We start from the raw sequence: 20,232 nt of genomic DNA, 5'->3' as shown, positions 1-20,232 counted from the left end.
CCCCAGACTCCAGCTGAAGCAAACCTTGGTGAGGGGAGGACGAAGGCCCTGCTGCCCCCAAATCCTTTTTGTACAATCACTCCTTCTCTGTCCTTCTCCTGGGCTGTCCCTTCCCCATCACCCATGGAGACCTGTTCCTGACCCACCTCCTTTTAGATGTGGAAGGTGTGAGCTCCCTGGGGTGGCTGCTGGATCAGTACTTAGAGCAAAGAGAGAGCTCTCGGAACCCCCTGAGTCGAGCAGCAGCCTTTGCCTCTCGAGTCCGTCGCCTTTGCCACTTGCTGGTGCACGTGGAGCCTTCTCCTGGGCCTTCTCCTGAACCGTCCACTCGGCCCTGTGAGTCCCAGTCTGGCCAGTTGAACTAAGAATCTGGGCAGCGGTGATATCTGACTCCTCTCTCCTGGGTTTTACTCATCCTTTCTGCTTTGCCATGGGCCTTCCAAGGGGTCAGTTCCCAGGATGCTGGGACTCGCCCAGGGACTGAGATGAACCCCGTTCTTTGACCTCTGTGTCCACAGTCAGCAAGAACAGTAAGGGTCAGGACCGGAGCCCTGGGCCTTCACCAGTTCTTCCAAGCAGCAGCCTGAGGAACATAACCCAGTGCTGGCTGAGTGTGGTGCAGGAGCAGGTGGGCAGAGGGAGCTGAGGTCTGGGCGGGACCGAGGCTGCTGGGCTGCCCTTTGGATGCAGTTTCCCCTTTCTCCTCAGGTCAGCAGGTTCCTGGCTGCAGCCTGGAGGGCGCCAGACTTCGTGCCCCGCTACTGTAAACTCTATGGGCGCTTGCAGAGAGCAGGCTCGGAGCTCTTCGGGCCCCGAGCAGCCTTCATGCTGGCCCTGCGCAGCGGCTTCTCGGGCGCCTTGCTACAGCAATCCTTCCTCACCGCTGCCCACGTGAGTGCTGGGGACCGCCGGCTTCCCAGACCATTTCTGCTCTGCGTTTTCACCTCCTTCCACCCGCCACCCTTCTACTCCACTCCCTCTTCATGGTTTGCTGCTGCCCTTCCTGTTGCCCCCAGATGAGTGAGCAGTTTGCCAGGCACATCGACCAGCAGATCCAGGGTGGCCTGATGGGTGGAACTCCTGGAGTGGAAATGCTGGGACGGCTCCAGTGGCACCTGGAGCCCATCATGGTCCTCTCTGGCCTGGAGCTGGCCACGACTTTTGAGCACTTCTACCAGTGAGTGCAGGGCTGGAGAAGTAGGGCATGGGAGGCATAGAGTCTAGAGAAGGGGGAGACTTGAGTCTTAGAGGGAGGGTGAGGGAGGAGCAGTAGGGAGGAGAGATTAAGATGCAGAGATGGCCGTGGCACTGGTGGGAAGGACAAGGTGAGGGATGGCCTGTGACCCAGGCAGGCTACAACAGAGGTAGTACCTACGTTCTGGAGTGGGGGGGCCATGCCGAGCCCCCACACTGAGGCTCGGCCTGGGCTGTGTGTGCTGCAGGCACTACATGGCGGACCGTCTCCTGAGCATGGGCTCGAGCTGGCTGGAGGGGGCCGTGCTGGAGCAGATCGGCCCCTGCTTCCCCAACCGCCTCCCCCAGCAGATGTTGCGGAGCCTGAGCACCTCGGAGGAGCTGCAGCGCCAGTTCCATGTGTACCAGCTCCAACAGCTGGACAAGCTGCTCTTGGAGCAGGAGGATGAGGAGGAACAGGGCCTGGAAGAAGAGGAGGTGAGAGCAAGGGAAAGAGTGGGAGAGCAGGGGAAGACTAGACCAAAGAAGGGGGCCCAAGAGCCCTTGAAATCCTTCTGTCTCTCAGGAGGAAGAGGAGGAAGAGAAGGCTGAGAAAGAACTATTTATCGAAGATCCAAGTCCAACAGTTTCTGTACTGGTCCTGTCACCACGCTGCTGGCCGGTCTCTCCACTCTGCTACCTGTACCATCCCAGAAAGTGCCTTCCCACAGAATTCTGTGATGCCCTTGACCGCTTCTCCAATTTCTACAACCAGAGTGAGGAGATAGGGGCAGGCATTTGGAGACTGGGGTGAGATTTGGGGTGGCGTCTCAGAGAGGAAGAGGAGAGGATCTTTGGACAGGAATGTGTAGATACGAAGAAAAATAGCCTCTAGAGAGAACCATCTCCTAAGGAAGGGTGGAAAAGCGTGGATTAGATCTTCATTAATTTCTCTCTTATTTTCTTCACCTTTGTATGAATTTGTTCTATTTTTCTTTTTTTAACTTCAAGTTGCATGCTTACTTAATTTTTAGTCCTTTCAGGCTTCTGATTTTCAAATGAAACTATTTAAGGCTATTCATTTCCCTCGCAACATTACTTTAGCTGCATTCAGTAAGTTTTTTGGTTTTATTTTCTTTTAGAGTTTTTTTTTGATGTATAATTAATATTCAGTGAAGTGCACAAATCTTAATTATAGCTTAATGAATTTAATGTCCATATGCCCTCCCATAACCACTCCCCAGATCAAGATACAGAACATTTCCAGCACCCCAAAAGGCTTCCTCCTTCATGTCCCCTTTCTAGTCAGCATCTTCTTCCAAGAGAAATTATTCTTTTTCCCTTTATCATCATAGATTTTTGCCTTTAAGCATCAGGTAAGTGGAATCATAGAGTATGTATTCTGCTGTGTCTGATATCTTTCACTCAACATAACGTCTGTGGGAGTTATTCAGGTTGTCAGTTATGTCATTACGTTGTTCTTTTGTATTGCTTAGTCATATTCCACTGCATGAATGATGGACATTTGGGATGTTGCATAAGTTTTTATCATGTAGTACTTTATTATTGTTTAGTTCTAAGAATTTTCTAATTTCCATTTTTATTTCTTTGATTTATTAGTTGCTTTGAAGTATATTTTAAAATATTTATTTATTTATTTATTTATTTGGCTGTGTTGGGTCTTAGTTGCGGCATGCGGGATCTTTCCTTGAGGCACGTGGGCTTTAGTTGTGGCGCACGGGCTCAGTAGTTGCAGCGTGTGGCATCTCTAGTTGTGGCACGCAGGCTCCAGAGTGTGTGGACTTCGTAGTTGCGGCACGTGGGCTCTTTAGTTGTGGTGCGTGGGTTTAGTTGCCCCGTGGCATGTGGGATCTTAGTTCCCCGACCAGGGATCGAACCTGTGTCCCCTGCATTGGAAGGTGGATTCTCAACCACTGGACCACCAAGGAAGTCCCGGAAGTATATTTTTAAGTTTCCAAACTTTTATTTTGCTTAGTTATCTATCTGGTTTAGATTTTAACCTTCATTCCCTTGTGGCCAAAGAACACGATTTCTATGATTCTGAATCTTTGCAATTTATTGAGACTTCCTTTATGGCCTAGTAGATGGTCAGATTTTATAAGTGTTCTATGTGTGATTAAGAAAAATGTGTATTCTTCAACTGTTGGATATAGATTTCGGTATATTCCACTAAATTGACCTTATGTTGTTCAAATCTGTAACCTTACTCATTTTTGTCTGTTTGCTCTGTTACTTAGAGAAGTATGCTAAAATCTACCATTATAATAGTGAATTTTTAAACTTCTAATCATGTCAGTTTTGCTTTATATATTTTTTGACTGTATTATCAGATACAAGCTTAAAATCATTTAACAGTGCTGTCCAATAGAGCTTTCTGCCATGATGGAAAAGTTCTTTTCTGTGCTGTTCAGTATGACAGCCAATTGTGTCTGTTGAGCACTTGAAATGGGACTAGTGTGACTGAGGAGCTCGATATTTAATTTTATGTACTTTAACCAGTTTAAAGTTAAAGAGCCACATATGGCTAGTGGCTACCGTAATGGACTATGCAGGTTTAGAATCTTCATGGTCAGTTAAGCCTCATTATTGTGAAATGACCATCTTTCTTTCTAGTAAAGTTTTTTCTCTTAAGATCTACTTTTATCTGGTACTAATAGTATACCAGCTTTCTTTTTCTTTTTAATTTTTTTGGGCACGCCACACGGCATGCAGGATCTTAGTTCACCGACCAGGGATGGAACCCGTGCCCCCTGCAGTGGAAACGCGGAGTCTTAACCCCTGGACCGCCAGGGAAGTCCCTGTACCAGCTTTCTTTGATTAGTATCTTTCTAGTATATCTTTTTCTATCCTTTTACTTTTTTTTTTGAATTCATCATTCTTTTAGGTGTCTTTTATTGTGGTAAAATATGAATAGCAAAGTTTGCCATTTTAACCATTTTAAGTATAAAATTCAGTTGTTCCTTTACTTGAAAATTTTTTTATTTGGAAATTCAAATTTACAGAAAAATTATAAGAATAATACAAAGAGCACTCATATATTCTTTATCCAAGTTTACTTTTTGTTAACTTTTCACTCATTTGCTTTTATCGTTTGCTCTTTGTGTACATATACATATCTATAAATGTGTATATGTATGTATATGTGGTATGTGTGTGTGTATACTTTTTTCTCATGAACTGCTGCATATATGCTGGCTCTTTGCCCCTAAATAATACACATTTCCTCAGAATAAAATATTCTCTTATAAAATCGCAGTACATTTATTACTTTCAAATATTTAACGTTCATATAATACTTTTAATCTACTTTCCATATTCCAATTTTGTCAATTACTCCAAAATCTTTTTTTCCCAGTCCAGGAGAGGATCCAGTCTAGGATCACCCGTTATGTTTAGTTGTCATGTCTCTAGTCTCCTTTAGTCTGGAACAATTCCTTGGCCGTTCTTTGTCTTTTGTGACGTTGACATTTTGGGAGAATATAGTCCTTTAAAATTTTCTAAGTAGTTCCTATCTTAAGTTGGTATATTTCCTCATGATTAGATTCAAGTTACGTATTCCTGGCCAGAGTACTAACTGATATTACATACTTCTTAGGGTATTACATCTGGAAGCACAGGATTACCATCTGCCCCTTGTTTGTGATGTTAATTTTGACAACCTGGTCAAGAGGTTGTTTGATTTCTCCACTGTATAGTTAATATTTTTTCCCTTGCTACTATTAATAAGCAATCTGAAGGTCCTGCTATATAGCACAGGGAACTCAATGTTATGTGGCAGCCTGGATGGGAGAGGAGTTTGGCGGAGAATGGATACATGTATATGTATGGCTGAATCCCTTTGCTGTGCACCTGAAACTATTCACAACATTGTTAATCGGCTCTACTCCAATATAAAATAAAAAGGTAAAAAAAAATAAGCAATCTGTTGGCAGTATACTTTAAAACATGCCAATATTCTACTCTCATCAGAATTTCCCCCAGTAGCATTTTACTTTTTTTTTTGGCTGCCTCTGTGGCTTGCAGATCTTAGTTCCCCAACCAGGGATTGAGTCCGGACCCCCGCACTGAGAGCATGGAGTCCTAACTGGACTGCCAGGGAATTCCCTCATTTAACTTTTAACTTTACCATACTCTTATATTTTAGGAATGTGCCTTATAAATACCTAGAATTTGTTTTTTTAATCAACCTAATAATCTCTTTTTGAATTGTCAGTTTTTGCCTATTTATAATTATTATGAGTAATGACGTATTTGGCTTTTATTTTTAACCTCTTAGTTCACCCTTCTTATTAATTTTAAATTTTAGTTATTTCATATACACAAAAGAGTATATAAAATGTACAGGTAAAGCAAAAAAAAAAAAAAAAAAGGAACACCTTTATTGATGTGATTCTGCCCTGAGGTTTTATGCATTTTATTATTTTGGATTTTAAAAATTCCTTTTTTGTCTCTGTCACTTTTGGAAGTTATGCATTCTATTTCTATAGTTGATTGCCCTTATATTTTTAATGTGAACTTAACTTGTTACTATCACTTTGCATCTTCCTGAACAATAAAAGGACCATAGAAAATCTTAATTCCAGCTCTAACTCCCATCTTGTATCTTTTTTTACCTTCCAGCTAGTCATCATTATTATTGTTTTATTCAGTTTGGATTTGCCATCATAACAATTGCTTTAGTCACCATTCCTCTTGCATTTTTGAAAAATATTTATTTAATTTATTTTTTTGGCTACGTCAGGTCTTAGTTGTGGCATGCAGGATTTTTTTGTTGTGGCATGCAGGCTCTTCGTTGCAGTGCACGGGCTTTTCTGTAGTTGCGGCGTGAGGACTCCGTAGTTGTGGCACATGGGCTCTGTAGTTGTGGTGCGCGGACTTTCTCATTGAGGCGTGCGAGCTCAGTAGTTGTGGCGCACTGGCTTAGTTGCCCTGTGGCGTGTGGGATCTTAGTTCCCCAACCAGGGATTGAACCCATGTCCCCTGTTTTGGAAAGCAGGTTCTGTACCACTGCACCACCAGGGAAGTCCCTCCTTTTGCATCTTGATCCTTCTTTCTGAGATCAATTTTATTCCTAAAGTACATCCTTTAGAAGTTGTTTTTTTGTTTGTTTGTTTTTTTGTGGTACGCGGGCCTCTCACTGTTGTGGCCTCTCCTGTTGCAGAGCACAGGCTCCGATGTGCAGGCTCAGCGGCCATGGCTCACGGGCCCAGCCGCTCCGTGGCATGTGGGATCTTCCCGGACCGGGGCACGAACCCGTGTCCCCTGCATTGGCAGGCGGACTCTCAACCACTGCGCCACCAGGGAAGCCCAAGTTTTGCTTTTTTTTTTAATTTTTATTGGAGTATAGTTGATTTACAGTGTCATGTTACTTTCTGCTGTACAGCACATGAATCAGTTATACATACACATATATCCACTCTTTTTTAGACTCTTTTCCCACATAGGTCATAACAGAGTATTGAGTAGAGTTCTCTGTGCTGTATAGTAGGTCCTTGTTAGTTATCTATTTTATATATAAGGAGTATGTAAATGTCAATCCCAATCACCCAATTTATCCCTACCCCCCTTCCCTCCTGGTAACCATAAGTTTGTTTTCTACATCTGTGACTCTATTTCTGTTTTGTAAGTAAGTTCATTTGTACCAGTTTTTTAGATTCCGCATATAAGTGATATTATACGGTATTTGTCCTTCTCTGTCTGACTTACTTCACTCAGTATGACAATCTCTAGGTCTATTCATGTTGCTGCAAATGGCATTATTTCGTTCTTGTTTATGGCTGAGTAATATTCCATTGTATATATGTACCACATCTTCTTTATCCATTCCTCTGTCAGTGGACATTTAGGTTGCTTCCAGGTCCTGGCTATTGTAAATAGTGCTGCAGTGAACACTGGGGTGCATGTATCTTTTCGAATTATGGTTTTCTCTGGGTATATACCCAGGAGTGGGATTGCTGGATCACATGGTAGCTCTGTTTTTAGTTTTTTAAGGAACCTCCGTGCTCTTCTCCATAGTGGCAGTACCAATTTACATTCCCACCAACACTGTAGAAGGGGTTCCCTTTTCTCCACACCCTCTCCAGCATTTATTGTTTGTAGATTTAAAAAAAAATTTATTTATTTTATTTTTGGCTGCGTTGGGTCTTCATTGCCACGTGTGGACTTTCTCTAGTTGCAGCAGGCGGGGGCTACTCTTCGTTGCGATTTGCAGGCTTCTAATTGCGGTGGCTTTTCTTGTTGCAGAGCACGGGCTCTAGGCACGCAGGCTTCAGTAGTTGTGGCTTGCGGGCTCTAGAGCACAGGCTCGGTAGTTGTGGTGCACAGGCTTAGTTGCTCCATGGCATGTGGGATCTTCCCGAACCGGGTCTTGAACCTGTGACCCCTGCATTGGTAGGCAGACTCTTAAAACACTGTGCCACCAGGGAAGCCCTGTTTGTGGATTTTTTGATGATGGCCATTCTGACCGGTGTGAGGTGATACCTCATTGTAGTTTTGATTTGCATTTCCGTAATAATTAGTGATGTTGAGCATCTTTTCATGTGCTTTTTGGCCATCTGTATGTCTTCTTTGGAGAAAGGTCTATTTAGATCTTCCACTCATTTTTTAAAATGTAATATTTATTATTTACGGTTATAGGAAACAAATTTTAAACAAATTTGCATACATGTTTTGTTGCTGTGATATATGAGACACTGATCAGTAAAAGACTGACAAGCATAAAAATATCAATGTATTACATCAGGATAAAATTCTGTGGGGGAAGTGAAATGGAAATATAATTTCAAGGAGTAAAAGGAATGACGTAAAATGTCTGATTGTTAAAGAGCTTGTCTTGTACTTTTTAAGTGGATGATGGTGGCTGTCACAGCATAATGATTTTTTTTTCAACATCTTTATTGGAGTATAATTGCTCTACAATGGTGCGTTAGCTTCTGCCATATAACAAAATGAATCAGCCATACATATACACATATCCCCATATCCCCTCCCTTTTACGTCCCCCTCCCACCCTCCCTATCGCACCCTTCTAGGTGGTCACAAAGCATCGTTCTGCTCATTTTTTGTATATTTTGGAGATTAATCCTTTGTCGCTTCGTTTATGAAGAAGTCTCTTAATTGATGGAATATTGTTGGAAGACTTTTATCAGTTTTTATTTCAGAATGGCTTATTTTTACCGTCATTTAAAAAATCATTTTATTGTGAGAACTTTTATTTAATTAATTTCTTTTTGGCTGCATTGGGTCTTCGTTGCTGCACGTGGACTTTCTCTAGTTGCGGCGAGAGGGGGCTACTCTTCGTGGTGGTACGTGGGCTTCTCATTCTGGTGTCTTCTCTTGTTGCGGAGCACGGGCTCTAGGCACGAGGGCCTCAGTAGTTGTGGCTCGCGGGCTCTAGAGCGCAAGCTCAGTAGTGGTACACGGGCTTAGTTGTTCCGCGGCATGTAGGATCTTCTGGACCAGGGCTTGAACCCGTGACCCCTGCCTTGGCAGGTGGATTCTTTTTTTTTTGTGGTACGCGGGCCTCTCACTGCTGCCGCCCCTCCCGTTGCGGAGCACAGGCTCCGGACGCGCAGGCCCAGCGGCCATGGCTCACAGGCCCAGCCGCTCCGTGGCATGTGTGATCCTCCCTGACCGGGGCACGAACCTGCGTCCCCTGCCATCGGCAGGCGGACCCTCAACCACTGCGCCACCAGGGAAGCCCGGCAGGTGGATTCTTAACCACTGCACCACCAGGGAAGCCCTATGAGAAACTTTAGACACACACAAAAGTAGACAGAATAGATAAACTTCGGTATACCAACATCTATCGATTCATGGCTGATTTTGCTTCATTTGTACCCCACCCGCTTTCCCTAGCCCTCAAATTTAAGGTAAGGACTCTCTTTTTAAAAGCAAGGACACTACAATTATCAAACTTACAAAAATTAGTAACATTTCCTAATATTATCAGATATACAGTCAATATTCATATTTCCCAAATTTTCTCGAGCTTTTAAAATTAGGTTGTTTTTTTTTTTTGCCTCTTGAGGATCCAAGCAAAGCCCACGCATTACATTTGATGAGTTCTATCTCCTGTCGCCCTTAACGTATAGGTTCCTGCCTCTGTTTTCTTCCCCCTGCAGTTGTTTGTAGAATAAACTGGGTAGTTGTCCACTGGCTGAATTTTGCTGATTGTGTCTACACGGTGTCCTCTAGGCACCGTATTCTGTCTGCTTTCCCGAAGACCGATATTTAGACGTAGGAGCTTATTCAGATTCAGAGTTGATTTCTCGGGCAAGGGCACTTCATGGGTAGTATCGTGTACTTCCTCCTGGAGGCTGTCTCTCTCTGTGATGTTAAAGTGGATCAGTGGATTTCACTGTTGTCTGTCCAATTTATACCTTATATATAATTTCCCATTAGCCGTTTGCTAGACACTCATTCATTCTCATTGCCATTAGGGTTAGGAACTAGTGACATTCTGCTTTTGTCATTCCCTCTCCATGTGTTAGCCAGAATGCTTCCTCTATAAAGAGAAACTTCCTCTCATCAGCTTTTTGGTTGCCCTGAAGTACTGTTTATACAGGAAAGGCTTGATTCTCTTCTCCCCCTTATTTTTAACCAGTTTTCAAAATAACGTGTTGGTTCTCTAGCTTCCTCCAAAGATGACTGGTGAGGTCTTTTTAAAAAAATATATCATTTTGAACTCATGGCTTTTAAAACATTTCATGTGTTTCAGTTCATCGCAGGTGTTATTTTTTTTTTGATCTTCACATTGTCCCATCTTTGGCCAGAGAGCACCTCTCAGGCTGGCTCCTTTTGATACCCTCTCCCTTTGACAGCATCCTTGTTTTCTAGTCTGAGCAGACAGCCCAGGCTCACAGGAGAAGGAAGAGACCCAGCCCAGCGGGTCTTTAAAACTGTCAGCTCCCTGGGAGCAAAACCCAGCTCTCCTCTCTGGTGTTTCTGCTGTGGAGCTCGCCTGGCGCAGGGCTAGGCTCAGGGTGGGCTCCCAGGTCCCTGTGGCAGACACAGAGGAGGCTGAGCCCTGGATGCTGGACGAGGCACCTCTGTGTCTGTGAATGCTGAGCCCTGCTCCCCACAGAGACTAGCAAAGTTTGGTAAATGGTGCACCCTCACCTCAACGCTGACCCCTTGTTTCCCCTACTCTGTCTCCACATTTTCCCTCAACACTTTCCCAGGTCAGAACCATCCAGTCCTGGATATGGGACCACATCGGCGACTGCAGTGGACATGGCTGGGCCGGGCTGAGCTGCAGTTTGGGGACCAGACCCTCCATGTGTCTACCGTGCAGATGTGGCTGCTGCTGAATTTCAATCAGACGGAGGTGCCTCAGCTCCTTGGCCTCTCGCTATCTTCTTCTCTTCTTTGTCTGTCACTGTTCTTCTCAAGTGTCTCCCTCCTTCTTTCTGTCTTCCCTCTTATTTTCCCTTCCCTTGACTGTCTTCTCCTGACTAGCCCTGTTTCTCCTGACCAGGAGGTGTCAGTAGAGGCTTTGCTGAAGAATTCTGACCTCAGCCCCAAGCTGCTGCTCCAGGCACTCCTGCCCCTCACCGCTGATAGCGGCCCTTTGACCCTGCAGGAGGGTCAGGACTTCCCACGTGGGGGTAGGTCTGAGGGGGGCTGGGCTGAGCCTCTGCTCCGAGGGGGCGGGGCTCTCCGGGTGGGGGTGGTGTAGGGAATGAGAATGGGGTCCCTTCTGCCCCCACTTCTCTGTCCCTTCCCCTCCTCGGGCACTGACTGGGAGCGGGTTCCAGGTGTGCTGCAGCTCCGTGAGCCTGGGCTCTGGCCCCACGGGGAGGCCCTGTGGCTGCTACCTCCCCAGACGTACCTGAACGTAGAGGAGGATGAGGGCCAAACCCTGGAGCAGAAGAGGAACCTCTTGAGCTGTCTTCTTGTCCGTATTCTCAAAGCCCACGGAGAGAAGGGCCTCCACATCGACCAGCTGGTTTGTCTGGTAGGCAGAGGAGACCATGATGGTGGTGGGAGAGGGAGGGAGTCGTGCTTGGGGGTGGGGTTAAAGGCAGGGGTCATCACAGGGAAGGTGAACTGTCTCAGCCCGAGACCTGGTAGGGTGACATTTCCATCTGGGTTTTGTATTCCCGACAGGCAGTTAGATAGAAGGTAGAGACCAGACATGAGTGCTGACCATGTGCCAGGCTGTATTCTAAGAGTTTACGTGATTAAGTCATTTAATCCACACAAAAATACTATGAGCTAGGTGGTGGTGGAGTTATTATTATTATTACTATTATTATTACTATTCTCATTTGACAGATAAGGAAAATGAGGCACGAATTAGGCACTGATCCATAGTCACCCAGCTGGTAAGGGCAGAGCCAGGCCTTGAACCCAGGCAAGCTGGCTTCTCTGGGTAAAAGCGTCCCGCCTGTTTCCTCTCCTCCCGTCCAGGTGCTGGAGGCCTGGCAGAAGGGTCCAAATCCGCCTGGAAGCCTGGGCCGTGCTGTTGCCGGGGGCGTGGCCTGTACCAGCACCGATGTCCTCTCTTGCATCCTGCACCTCCTGGGCCAGGGCTACGTGGAACGGCGGGATGACCGCCCCCAGATCCTGATGTATGCCAGCCCAGAGCCCATGGGGCCCTGCCGAGGTCAGGCAGAGGTCCCCTTATGTGGCAGCCAGACCTCCGAGACCTCCAAGCCTAGGTAGCCACCCCTAGCTCTGTCCCCTTACTGCCACGCAGGACGGACGGCACTGCAGTGACATGGGAGGGGTTGTAGTGCCAAAGTCAGGCTCCCGGTGGAAAAATATTTCATTTCTTTCTTTGTCTAACCCCATTTTCCCTGTCTCTGTTATCTCCCCCATTTTGCTAGTCTTCATTCCCCCTCCCAGCACTGTCTTCCCCTTCTTTGCCTCCTTCCCAAGCAGGGGCCTTGCTCTCCTCAGCCTCCTAAAGCCAGCCCTTAGGCAAGGGACCGAGACATGTAAACTCCTTTCTGGGTGTCTTTCATTCTAAGCAAAATTGAAATATTACGCAGATATGTATTGAGTCCTAACCATGCACGTTGCTCAGTGAAATATACAAATTCTAGCTTTCAGGAAGTCTGTTCTACAGAGGAATTTGCCGTAGGATTCCCCTAAGTAGCTGGCACCCCTAAAGCTTTTTACATCAACTCCAGTTCACCAGGAGTTGTTACGGCTCTATTTTTATGCCTGCTGTTCACACTGTGTGTCAAACAAGTTCTCTAGAGTAATCTTTCTCCAGCTTTCACATGCACACACGTTCAAATTCAGTTGAGCTCCCAGCGACACTTAGGCTGCTGGTCCACAGACCGCACCTGGAGGCATAAAGCTGTAGATTGTTTCTCACCAGACACCCTGGTAGTGTTTTGGGCGGGACCTGCAGTAGGATTGTCCCATCCACTGTAGGTCAGTTAGCATCGTGACCCCTGCCCACTAGATTCCTGTAGTGCCCCCAGTCATTGCAACTGCCAGCCTCCCCCCTTACAAATGCTCCTGTGGAGGCTGTGCTCCGACGGTTGGATGGTTATCCTCAGGTTGGTTAAGCAAGTGTGGATGGAGATGTGCAAGCGGGGACTGGGGGACCAGGGTGGGGTTCAGCTAGCAGGTTGGATAAGCAGGGCAGCGAGACTGACCGCTGACTCTTCTGTCCCTCAAGCCCGGAAGTTGTGGCTGCCCTGGCATCCCTACAGCTGCCTGCGGGCCGCACCATGAGCCCCCAGGAGGTGGAAGGGTTGATGGAGCACACGGTGAGGCAGGTGCAGGAGACGCTGAACCTAGAGCCAGACGTGGCTCAGCACCTTCTGGCTCATTCCCATTGGGGCGCCGAACAGCTGCTGCAGCGCTACAGCGATGACCCCGAGCCACTGCTGCTGGCGGCCGGGCTGTGCGTCCCCCAGGCCCAGGCTGCCCCTGCACGCCCGGACCACTGCCCTGTGTGTGTCAGCCCCCTGGAGCCCGACGACGACTTGCCCTCTCTGTGCTGCATGCACTACTGCTGTAAGGTAAGGCCCTGCCAGCTGCTCTCCTGCCCCGGCTCTCGCCCGACAGCACAACTCCTTGGGAACTTCTGGGCTTCGGCCCCAGCACTGCCATTTCCCATCCTGGGCAATGTTGAACGAGTCTCTTAGTCTCCCTTAAACTGGTTTTGTCATCGTAAGTGGCGCCTTGACACCCTGCAGGTTGTTAGGATCTGGCGGTACGTGTCAGTGGTTCTCTCTTTGCTGCATATTGTAATCACTGGGAGCTTTGAAAAATCCCGATGCTCAAACTGTGGCCCAGACCAATTAGAATCTCTGAAGGTGAAACCCAGGCATCTGGAGTTTTAAGAGCTCCTCAGGTGATTCCAGTGTTCAGCCAAATTTGAGAACTGTAGGTAGGTAGGTAGGTAGGTAGGTAGGTAGATATACACACACATATACAGAATCAAGGTACTTTCTAAATGAAAAGTGTTATGAAATTGGTGATGACTGTAGTTTGTGGTTTCCTTATCACCATTCAAGGCTCTTTATCCCAGAACATCATCACTTATTTTTACCATATATACTCTCATTTAATATAAAAATAAGAAGGAATGGTTTAAACCAAAAAATAGCACAAAAGCAGAGGGCAGCATGAGAAGTCAGGCTGCTGGAAAGCTGAGGCAGAGAAGGCTGTAGATGGAGAGGGAGTAGTCCTCAGAGGGGGAGGGGCTGAGGCAGGAAGCCGGGTACTGAGTGCCTCATCTTCCCTGCCTCACAGCTTGTGGGACCGGTGTCCAAACCCATCTACTTAGCGGGATGAGCTCCCTTGTTGCCCTGAATTCTAGTCGCCTCTCTCAGCAGCGCTGCCCCAGTGGTGGGTGACCGGGGCTGTGTGCGTTTGCATGCGTGTGTACTTGTACTTTTTTCTCCTTCCCTTTTGCTCGGCTTCAGGTTACTCTTCTCACATAGTTGCCTCTGCTCCCTTTTTCCAGGTTCTTAATTATTTCCTTCACACTCTCACTTTTTCATTCAACTAATACTTGTCATGGACTTACTACGTGCACAGCTCTGGGTGCTGCGTGAGGGAGTGGGGAAACCCCAACTGGCAAGGACCCGAGAGCTAATACTAACCACAGCTAATATTTATGGGGGACTCACTCTGGGCCATTGTGCTGTTTTACACACATCATCTTGCTTAATTCCCAAAATAGTTCTGTGAGGTAGGTGAGCCAACTGGTGGGACAGCGGAAGGAGAGGCGATTTGGGAGGTGGACAGGGTCCCAGATGGGTTGGGTTGGTGGACAGTGGCCTTTAATTTATGGGAAGCCCTGGTGGGTTTTAAGCAGGGAGATGATATGATGTGATTTCCATTTTTGAAAAGATCACTTTTTGTGGAGAAAGACTTGGATGGAACAAGAGTGGAAGTAGGGACACTGGTTTGGAGACTGTTGTACAAAGAGGCAAGAGTGGGTGGCAGCTGGGCCTAGGGACAGTGAAGAGGGGAGTGGACGGATTGGGACGCATGTGGAGATGGAGCTGACAGGTTTTGGTGGCTTAGGACAAGGGAATCAAGGCAGTTCTGGGTTTTTTACCTGAGCATCTGGGAGGAGGGGATGTGTCATCTTCTACGGAGCTGGGGAAGATGTTTGGGCTGAAGGGCAGGTTTTTGAGGGGAAATTCCATCTGTTTGGGCCAAGTGAAGTCAGCTGCTTTTGCTTTGTTGGACACCTGAGTGGGACTGGGAAGCAGACAGTGGATCTTTGGATTTGGAATTAAGTGGAGAGGCCTGGCTGGCAACACCCAGGGAGAGAAGAGCAGGCCCAAGCTGTACCCTGACCCTGTAGAGGTGAAGAGACGGGGAGCCGGAAAATGGGACTGAGGAAAAGCAGGCTGATGGCAGAGGTCCCAGCCAAAGGGGAGCCAGTGGCAGTGCAGGAGCGATCAGACGGGAAATCCTGGGGTCTGGAGCAGTCGGAGGTGGCTCCCCGGGGTGAGGCTTGAGTGGCAGAGGGCGGGAGGGGGAGTCCAGTCCACCCCTTGTGGGAGTGGAGTGGGCTCTGAACTGAGATGCTGGCCTTCGTCCTACAGGGCAGGGCTCCCACCCCATGGTGGTGAGGGGCCCTCATGGCCTGTGTGCTTGCAAGCGTGGGGGTCTGAATTTGGAGAAATTTCCTCTGTATGATCTCAAAAATGCAAGAATTTTGCATTCAACTTCCCAGTTTATCTGGGCTTGTTTCACTATAGAAGGGGTTGGTTTTGTTTAGTACTTTGAGTGAAAATAGTCCGGTGAAGTGTTTCTTACTTATCCTGGAGCTTTGAAACCACCCGGGGGACTCTCCAGGGGTTGGACGCGTCATTTGGGGAAGCTCGGCCATTGGCTGTGTGAGGGAAAGGGTCGTTAATGGAGTCTTCTGGAGGCTCGGGTGCTCATGGTTTCAGGAGCGATGGGGGAAGGAAGCGCACTGATGGGACCGGCTCCCGCGGCAGTTGAGGGGTGAGGGGATGATGGCCTGGGTTGGCGGGGGCAGTGACGTGGAAGCAAGAAAAAAATTCAGGAGTTGTGACAGTTCCAGCACTGAGGACTGGGGGAGCGGTGGGGTGGCTGATTAGGATTTGGGGGTGCAGCTGGCAAGGCTGCTTTGTGGAGGAGGCTGAGTCTGGGGAAGCGGGATCATCGAGACAGGCACTGAGGTGAGCAGTGGAGCCGGGAGGTGAGGCTGCAGCTGCGGCGCAGTGACCCTGGCCAGCCCCCCAGGCCTCCTTTCTCTCTGACCTTCTTGCTGTCTCCAAATCTTTCTTAGAACTTGAATCTTCTCCTTTTTCCTGATTCTCTTTTCCCATTCCCTTCACATCCATCCCAACAATAATTATAATTACATTACCATGGCCTGCACATCCTCAAAGTGAACTGTAATTTGGGCCAATCTCAGGAAGACTCATGGAGGCCGGAAAGCTTAGGGTCAGTTTCCGGGTTGACGTAGAAGCAGGCTTGTCTCTGGCCTCGTGCGCCGTCGGGGAGGGGTGCTAGGTGAGTCACACTTGTGCTGCTCCCGCGCTGCCCCTGAGCGGCTGCTCCTGTGTCCCACCCAGTCTTGCTGGAAGGAGTACCTGACAACTCGAATTGAGCAGAACCTTGTGCTGAACTGCACCTGCCCCATTGCCGACTGCCCCGCCCAGCCCACGGGGGCCTTCATCCGCACCATCATCTCCTCGCCAGAGGTCATCTCCAAGGTACCGCCTCCTCGGAGAGGCTCCAGTGCACAGCCCCAGGGAGTGGGCTGACATGCAGTGTGCCGGGTGGGGGGGGCCCGGAGGTGTGGCATCCGGAGAGCCAGGCCCTCACCTCGTGGCACCTGCGTCCCCACAGTACGAGAAGGCCCTCCTGCGTGGCTACGTGGAGAGCTGTGCCAACCTGACCTGGTGTACCAACCCCCAGGGCTGCGACCGCATCCTGTGCCGCCAGGGCCTGGGCTGTGGGACCAGCTGCTCCAAGTGTGGCTGGGCCTCCTGCTTCAACTGTAGCTTCCCTGAGGTGGGTGCCCACCCTGGCTCTGCCCTGGAGCCGGGATCCGCACCTCTCCCTGCCACCCACAAGGACTCTTCCCTGTCTTCCCCACACTGCCGTCCTCCAGACCTGACCTCCCCCTCCCTCCCTGCAGTAAGGGGTGGGCTGAGTCCTCACTGCCCCTCCTGCTCTAGGCACACTACCCTGCCAGCTGTGGCCACATGTCTCAGTGGGTGGACGATGGTGGCTACTACGATGGCATGAGCGTGGAGGCCCAGAGCAAGCATCTGGCCAAGCTCATCTCCAAGCGCTGTCCCAGCTGTCAGGCTCCCATCGAGAAGAACGAGGGGTGTCTGCAGTAAGAAGGGGGTACTGTGGGCACCGGCAGGGTCGGGGAGCATGGGAGAGGGTGGGAGGCCTGGCGGAAGGAAGGGGCAGTGGGCCTACCCGAAAGCTCAGCAAACAAGGGCAGTTACTCAGCCACCTTCGCTGCACCCTCCAGAGTGTTCCCTGGATCTGAGTGTTCCTTCCCCCACTTTGAAGCCCACGCTGTATAGGGGAATTCAGAAGCCAGGGTGTGGTCAGTAAGGATTGGTAAGGTTGAGACTAAGAGGGCATGAGGGGGACCAGGGCATCTTCAGTGGTGAGTCCAGGCCCTGGGCATTCCTGGTGTGGCCCTGGCCAGAGGCAGGAGCCCTCTGACCAGCTAGCTTCCTCCACAGCATGACTTGTGCCAAATGCAACCATGGATTCTGCTGGCGCTGCCTCAAGTCCTGGAAGCCAAATCACAAAGACTATTACAACTGCTCTGCCATGGTAAGGGGCCGGCGCCGGAAAGAGGGGCAGAGGCCCAAGGGCAGTGAGGACGAGATGCTGCTGCAGGGCCTGGGCACAGACATCTCTGTGTCCCAAGCAGCCGAACAGCTGTTGGGGCGAAGGCTCAGTGGGGAGAAGACAGAAGCCACCTGGGCCTACGGGTGCTGAGAGTTCTATCTTGGGAGGTCTGTGCATGAAGACCTTCAGCTCCGGAGTCAGACGTCTCACACCGAGGTGGCTACAGGAGGCCGGGGCGGGCTGGGCGCTCCCAGGAAGCACCAGCCCAGAGCAGAGCAAGGACTCTGTCAGAGCCTGGCCCCACTGTGTACTCAGTTAACCTGTCCAGGCCTCAGCGCCCTTATCTGTAAAAGGGGATGGTAGTCTGACCTACGTCACAGTTATGAGAATTGAGTGAGAAAACCTGGGTAAAGCATCAGAAGGCCTCCATGAATGGCAGTTGGTCTGATTATTAACCTCATCCTGTCCTGCCAAGTACCCGACAGCCATCTCGACCTGTCTTTACCAGGTGAGCAAAGCAGCTCGCCAGGAGAAGCGGTTCCAGGACTATAACGAGAGGTGTACTTTCCATCACCAGGCCCGGGTGAGCAGCGGGGGAGACGGCTGGGTCGGTGAGGAGGTCAGAGGGCTGGGCCAGACGGCCGGGCAGAGGCTAGAGGTCCCAACGGGACGAGTGCTCTCCTGACTGGGTGGGGCTGCGCGTGCTGGCACTGACCACCTTCCCTGCGCAGGACTTTGCTGTGAACTTGCAGAACCGCGTGTCTGCCATCCACGAGGTGCCCCCGCCCAGATCCTTCACCTTCCTCAGCGACGCCTGCCGGGGTCTCGAGCAAGCTCGAAAGGTGTGGGGCGGGGCGGGGCGGGGGGGACGATGTGCCCAGGGGTCTGGTGGGCTGGGAGAGGGAGGAAGAAGCTGGCGGGAGGCGGCCTCAGCGGGATCGGCGGCCTGGGCTCCGCAGGTGCTGGCCTACGCCTGCGTGTACAGCTTCTACAACCAGGACACAGAGCACATGGACGTGGTGGAACAGCAGACCGAGGCCCTGGAGCTGCACACCAACGCCCTGCAGATCCTCCTGGGTGAGCCCCCTGCCCACTCAGTGCTCTCTCCTGCCCCCTCTCCCCCAGCACCCACCCCCGACACACAAACGGGTGGGTGACCAGAGCCAGCTGCCCACCTTTATTCTGTCCCCTTCCTGTCCTTCATAGCCTTATCACTGTTACAAAGTTCCGGTCCTCAGGTACACAGTACACAGCCCTTCACCCGACCTTTGCTTTGGTTACGACCTGTCCCCACCTCTAGGCGCTAGGCCCCAGTAGACGTGGGTGGCACATAGTGGGCGTCCAGTATGCATCTGTGGAAGGACGGGAAGAAGGGAGGGAGCCCCCGTGCCCTGCCCCCTCTGCAGAAGAGACCCTGCTGCGCTGCAGAGACCTGGGCTCCTCGCTGCGCCTCCTGCGGGCGGAGCACCTCAGCACGGGCCTGGAGCTGCTGCGGCGGATCCAGGAGCGGCTGCTGGCCATCCTGCAGCACTCCACCCAGGTAGCCGCCCACCCGGCCCGGCCGCCCTGGGGGATCCTGAAGGAAAGGCGTCAAGGGCAAATGGACCTGGCGTTCATCCCAGCTCCCAGGCCTGCCCCTTAGCCACCAGGCGTTTCCTGGAAAATGGAGTTGGTTATCCCAGATCAAGAGTATTTGGCCAGTTGCTTGCTCCCCAGAATCACTTGGGGAGCTTCTTCAGAAGATTATTCGCAGATGGGGATTTAGAATCCTGGGACTTGGGGCAAGGGACTGGCATCCACTAGAATAGGGGATCTGAGGTTCTTTCTGCTCCAACACTCTGCTGTCGAGTCTAAACTAGGAATCCCACCCTCAGGGAGCTTGCGGACTGGTAGTAACTTGGGCAGAAAAGGCATGAACATACATGGGAAGTGGGGGTGGTGCCTCACCGCAGTATCCTGGGTCCCTGGAGACCACCTCTGAGTCACATTACACAGAGGCAGTGGCTTGTGGAGGGCGGTGCTGAGCGGGGGGCATTCCTAGCAGGGGCCGGGCCCCCCTTGGCCCTCAGAGGATGCTGGGTGAAGCGAGCCTGGGCACAGAGGCCCTGTGTCCTCTACTCTCCTGCTCCCCGCATCCTCCCGTTTCCTTTCCAGGATTTCCGGGTTGGTCTCCAGAGCCCATCATCAGAGGCCCGGGAGGCGAAAGGATCCAACGTGCCCGGCAGTCAGTGAGTGGAGGGGGCAGAGCCACGGAGGGGGCGTGGGAGGCGCCAGGCATCCTCTGGGGCTGAGCGTGGCGCTCTCCCAGGCCCCAGGGCTCCTCGGGGCTGCAGGTGGAGGAGGAGGAGGAGGACGACGACGAGGACGATGTGCCTGAGTGGCAGCAGGATGAGTTTGAAGAGGAGCTGGACAATGACAGCTTCTCCTATGATGAGGAGTCTGAGAACCTGGACCGAGAGACTTTCTTCTTTGGCGACGAGGAGGAAGACGACGAGGGCTACGATTGAGGGGTAGGATGCAGGGAGCGCTGGAGCCGCCAGAGTCCTGGGGCCACGGGCTCAGGAGTGCACCCTTCCCCCTGTCGTGAGGGTAGGCGGTTACCAGTGTCTGTGGCACCGTCTTCTGTTCACTGAATAAACTTCTTTTTTTCATATACTTCTCTGGAAGCAGACCAGACAGCTTCCTCAATGGGCCACTTCAACTTCCCCCTCCATCGCACACACCCAGCCCTCCTCCTCCCTTACTGTTTTCTTCAGG

The 20,232-nt window shown here is 50.3% G+C and overlaps 1 protein-coding gene across 1 annotated transcript in view; it reads left to right on the top strand.

The window, feature by feature from the left end:
* Positions 1-20,130, top strand: part of CUL9 (cullin 9) — a 38,190-nt gene extending 18,060 nt beyond the window's left edge. Inside the window, exons 21-41 of the mRNA XM_067752879.1 lie at positions 157-336; positions 519-628; positions 709-891; positions 1,017-1,177; positions 1,443-1,671; positions 1,760-1,949; positions 10,377-10,522; positions 10,673-10,802; positions 10,953-11,152; positions 11,608-11,858; positions 12,833-13,178; positions 16,227-16,367; positions 16,504-16,668; positions 16,836-16,999; positions 17,364-17,457; positions 17,984-18,058; positions 18,207-18,317; positions 18,435-18,552; positions 18,882-19,015; positions 19,630-19,703; positions 19,784-20,130. Coding sequence (XP_067608980.1) covers positions 157-336; positions 519-628; positions 709-891; positions 1,017-1,177; positions 1,443-1,671; positions 1,760-1,949; positions 10,377-10,522; positions 10,673-10,802; positions 10,953-11,152; positions 11,608-11,858; positions 12,833-13,178; positions 16,227-16,367; positions 16,504-16,668; positions 16,836-16,999; positions 17,364-17,457; positions 17,984-18,058; positions 18,207-18,317; positions 18,435-18,552; positions 18,882-19,015; positions 19,630-19,703; positions 19,784-19,982 — 3,401 coding nt within the window. The 3' untranslated portion in view covers positions 19,983-20,130. The remainder of the gene's footprint in view (positions 1-156; positions 337-518; positions 629-708; positions 892-1,016; positions 1,178-1,442; positions 1,672-1,759; positions 1,950-10,376; positions 10,523-10,672; positions 10,803-10,952; positions 11,153-11,607; positions 11,859-12,832; positions 13,179-16,226; positions 16,368-16,503; positions 16,669-16,835; positions 17,000-17,363; positions 17,458-17,983; positions 18,059-18,206; positions 18,318-18,434; positions 18,553-18,881; positions 19,016-19,629; positions 19,704-19,783) is intronic.
* The last annotated feature ends 102 nt before the right edge of the window (positions 20,131-20,232 follow it).

This window comes from Pseudorca crassidens, chromosome 10 (assembly GCF_039906515.1).
Source record: "Pseudorca crassidens isolate mPseCra1 chromosome 10, mPseCra1.hap1, whole genome shotgun sequence".
NCBI classification, from domain to species: Eukaryota; Metazoa; Chordata; class Mammalia; order Artiodactyla; family Delphinidae; genus Pseudorca; species Pseudorca crassidens.
This window is presented reverse-complemented; position numbering and strand designations above follow the sequence as displayed.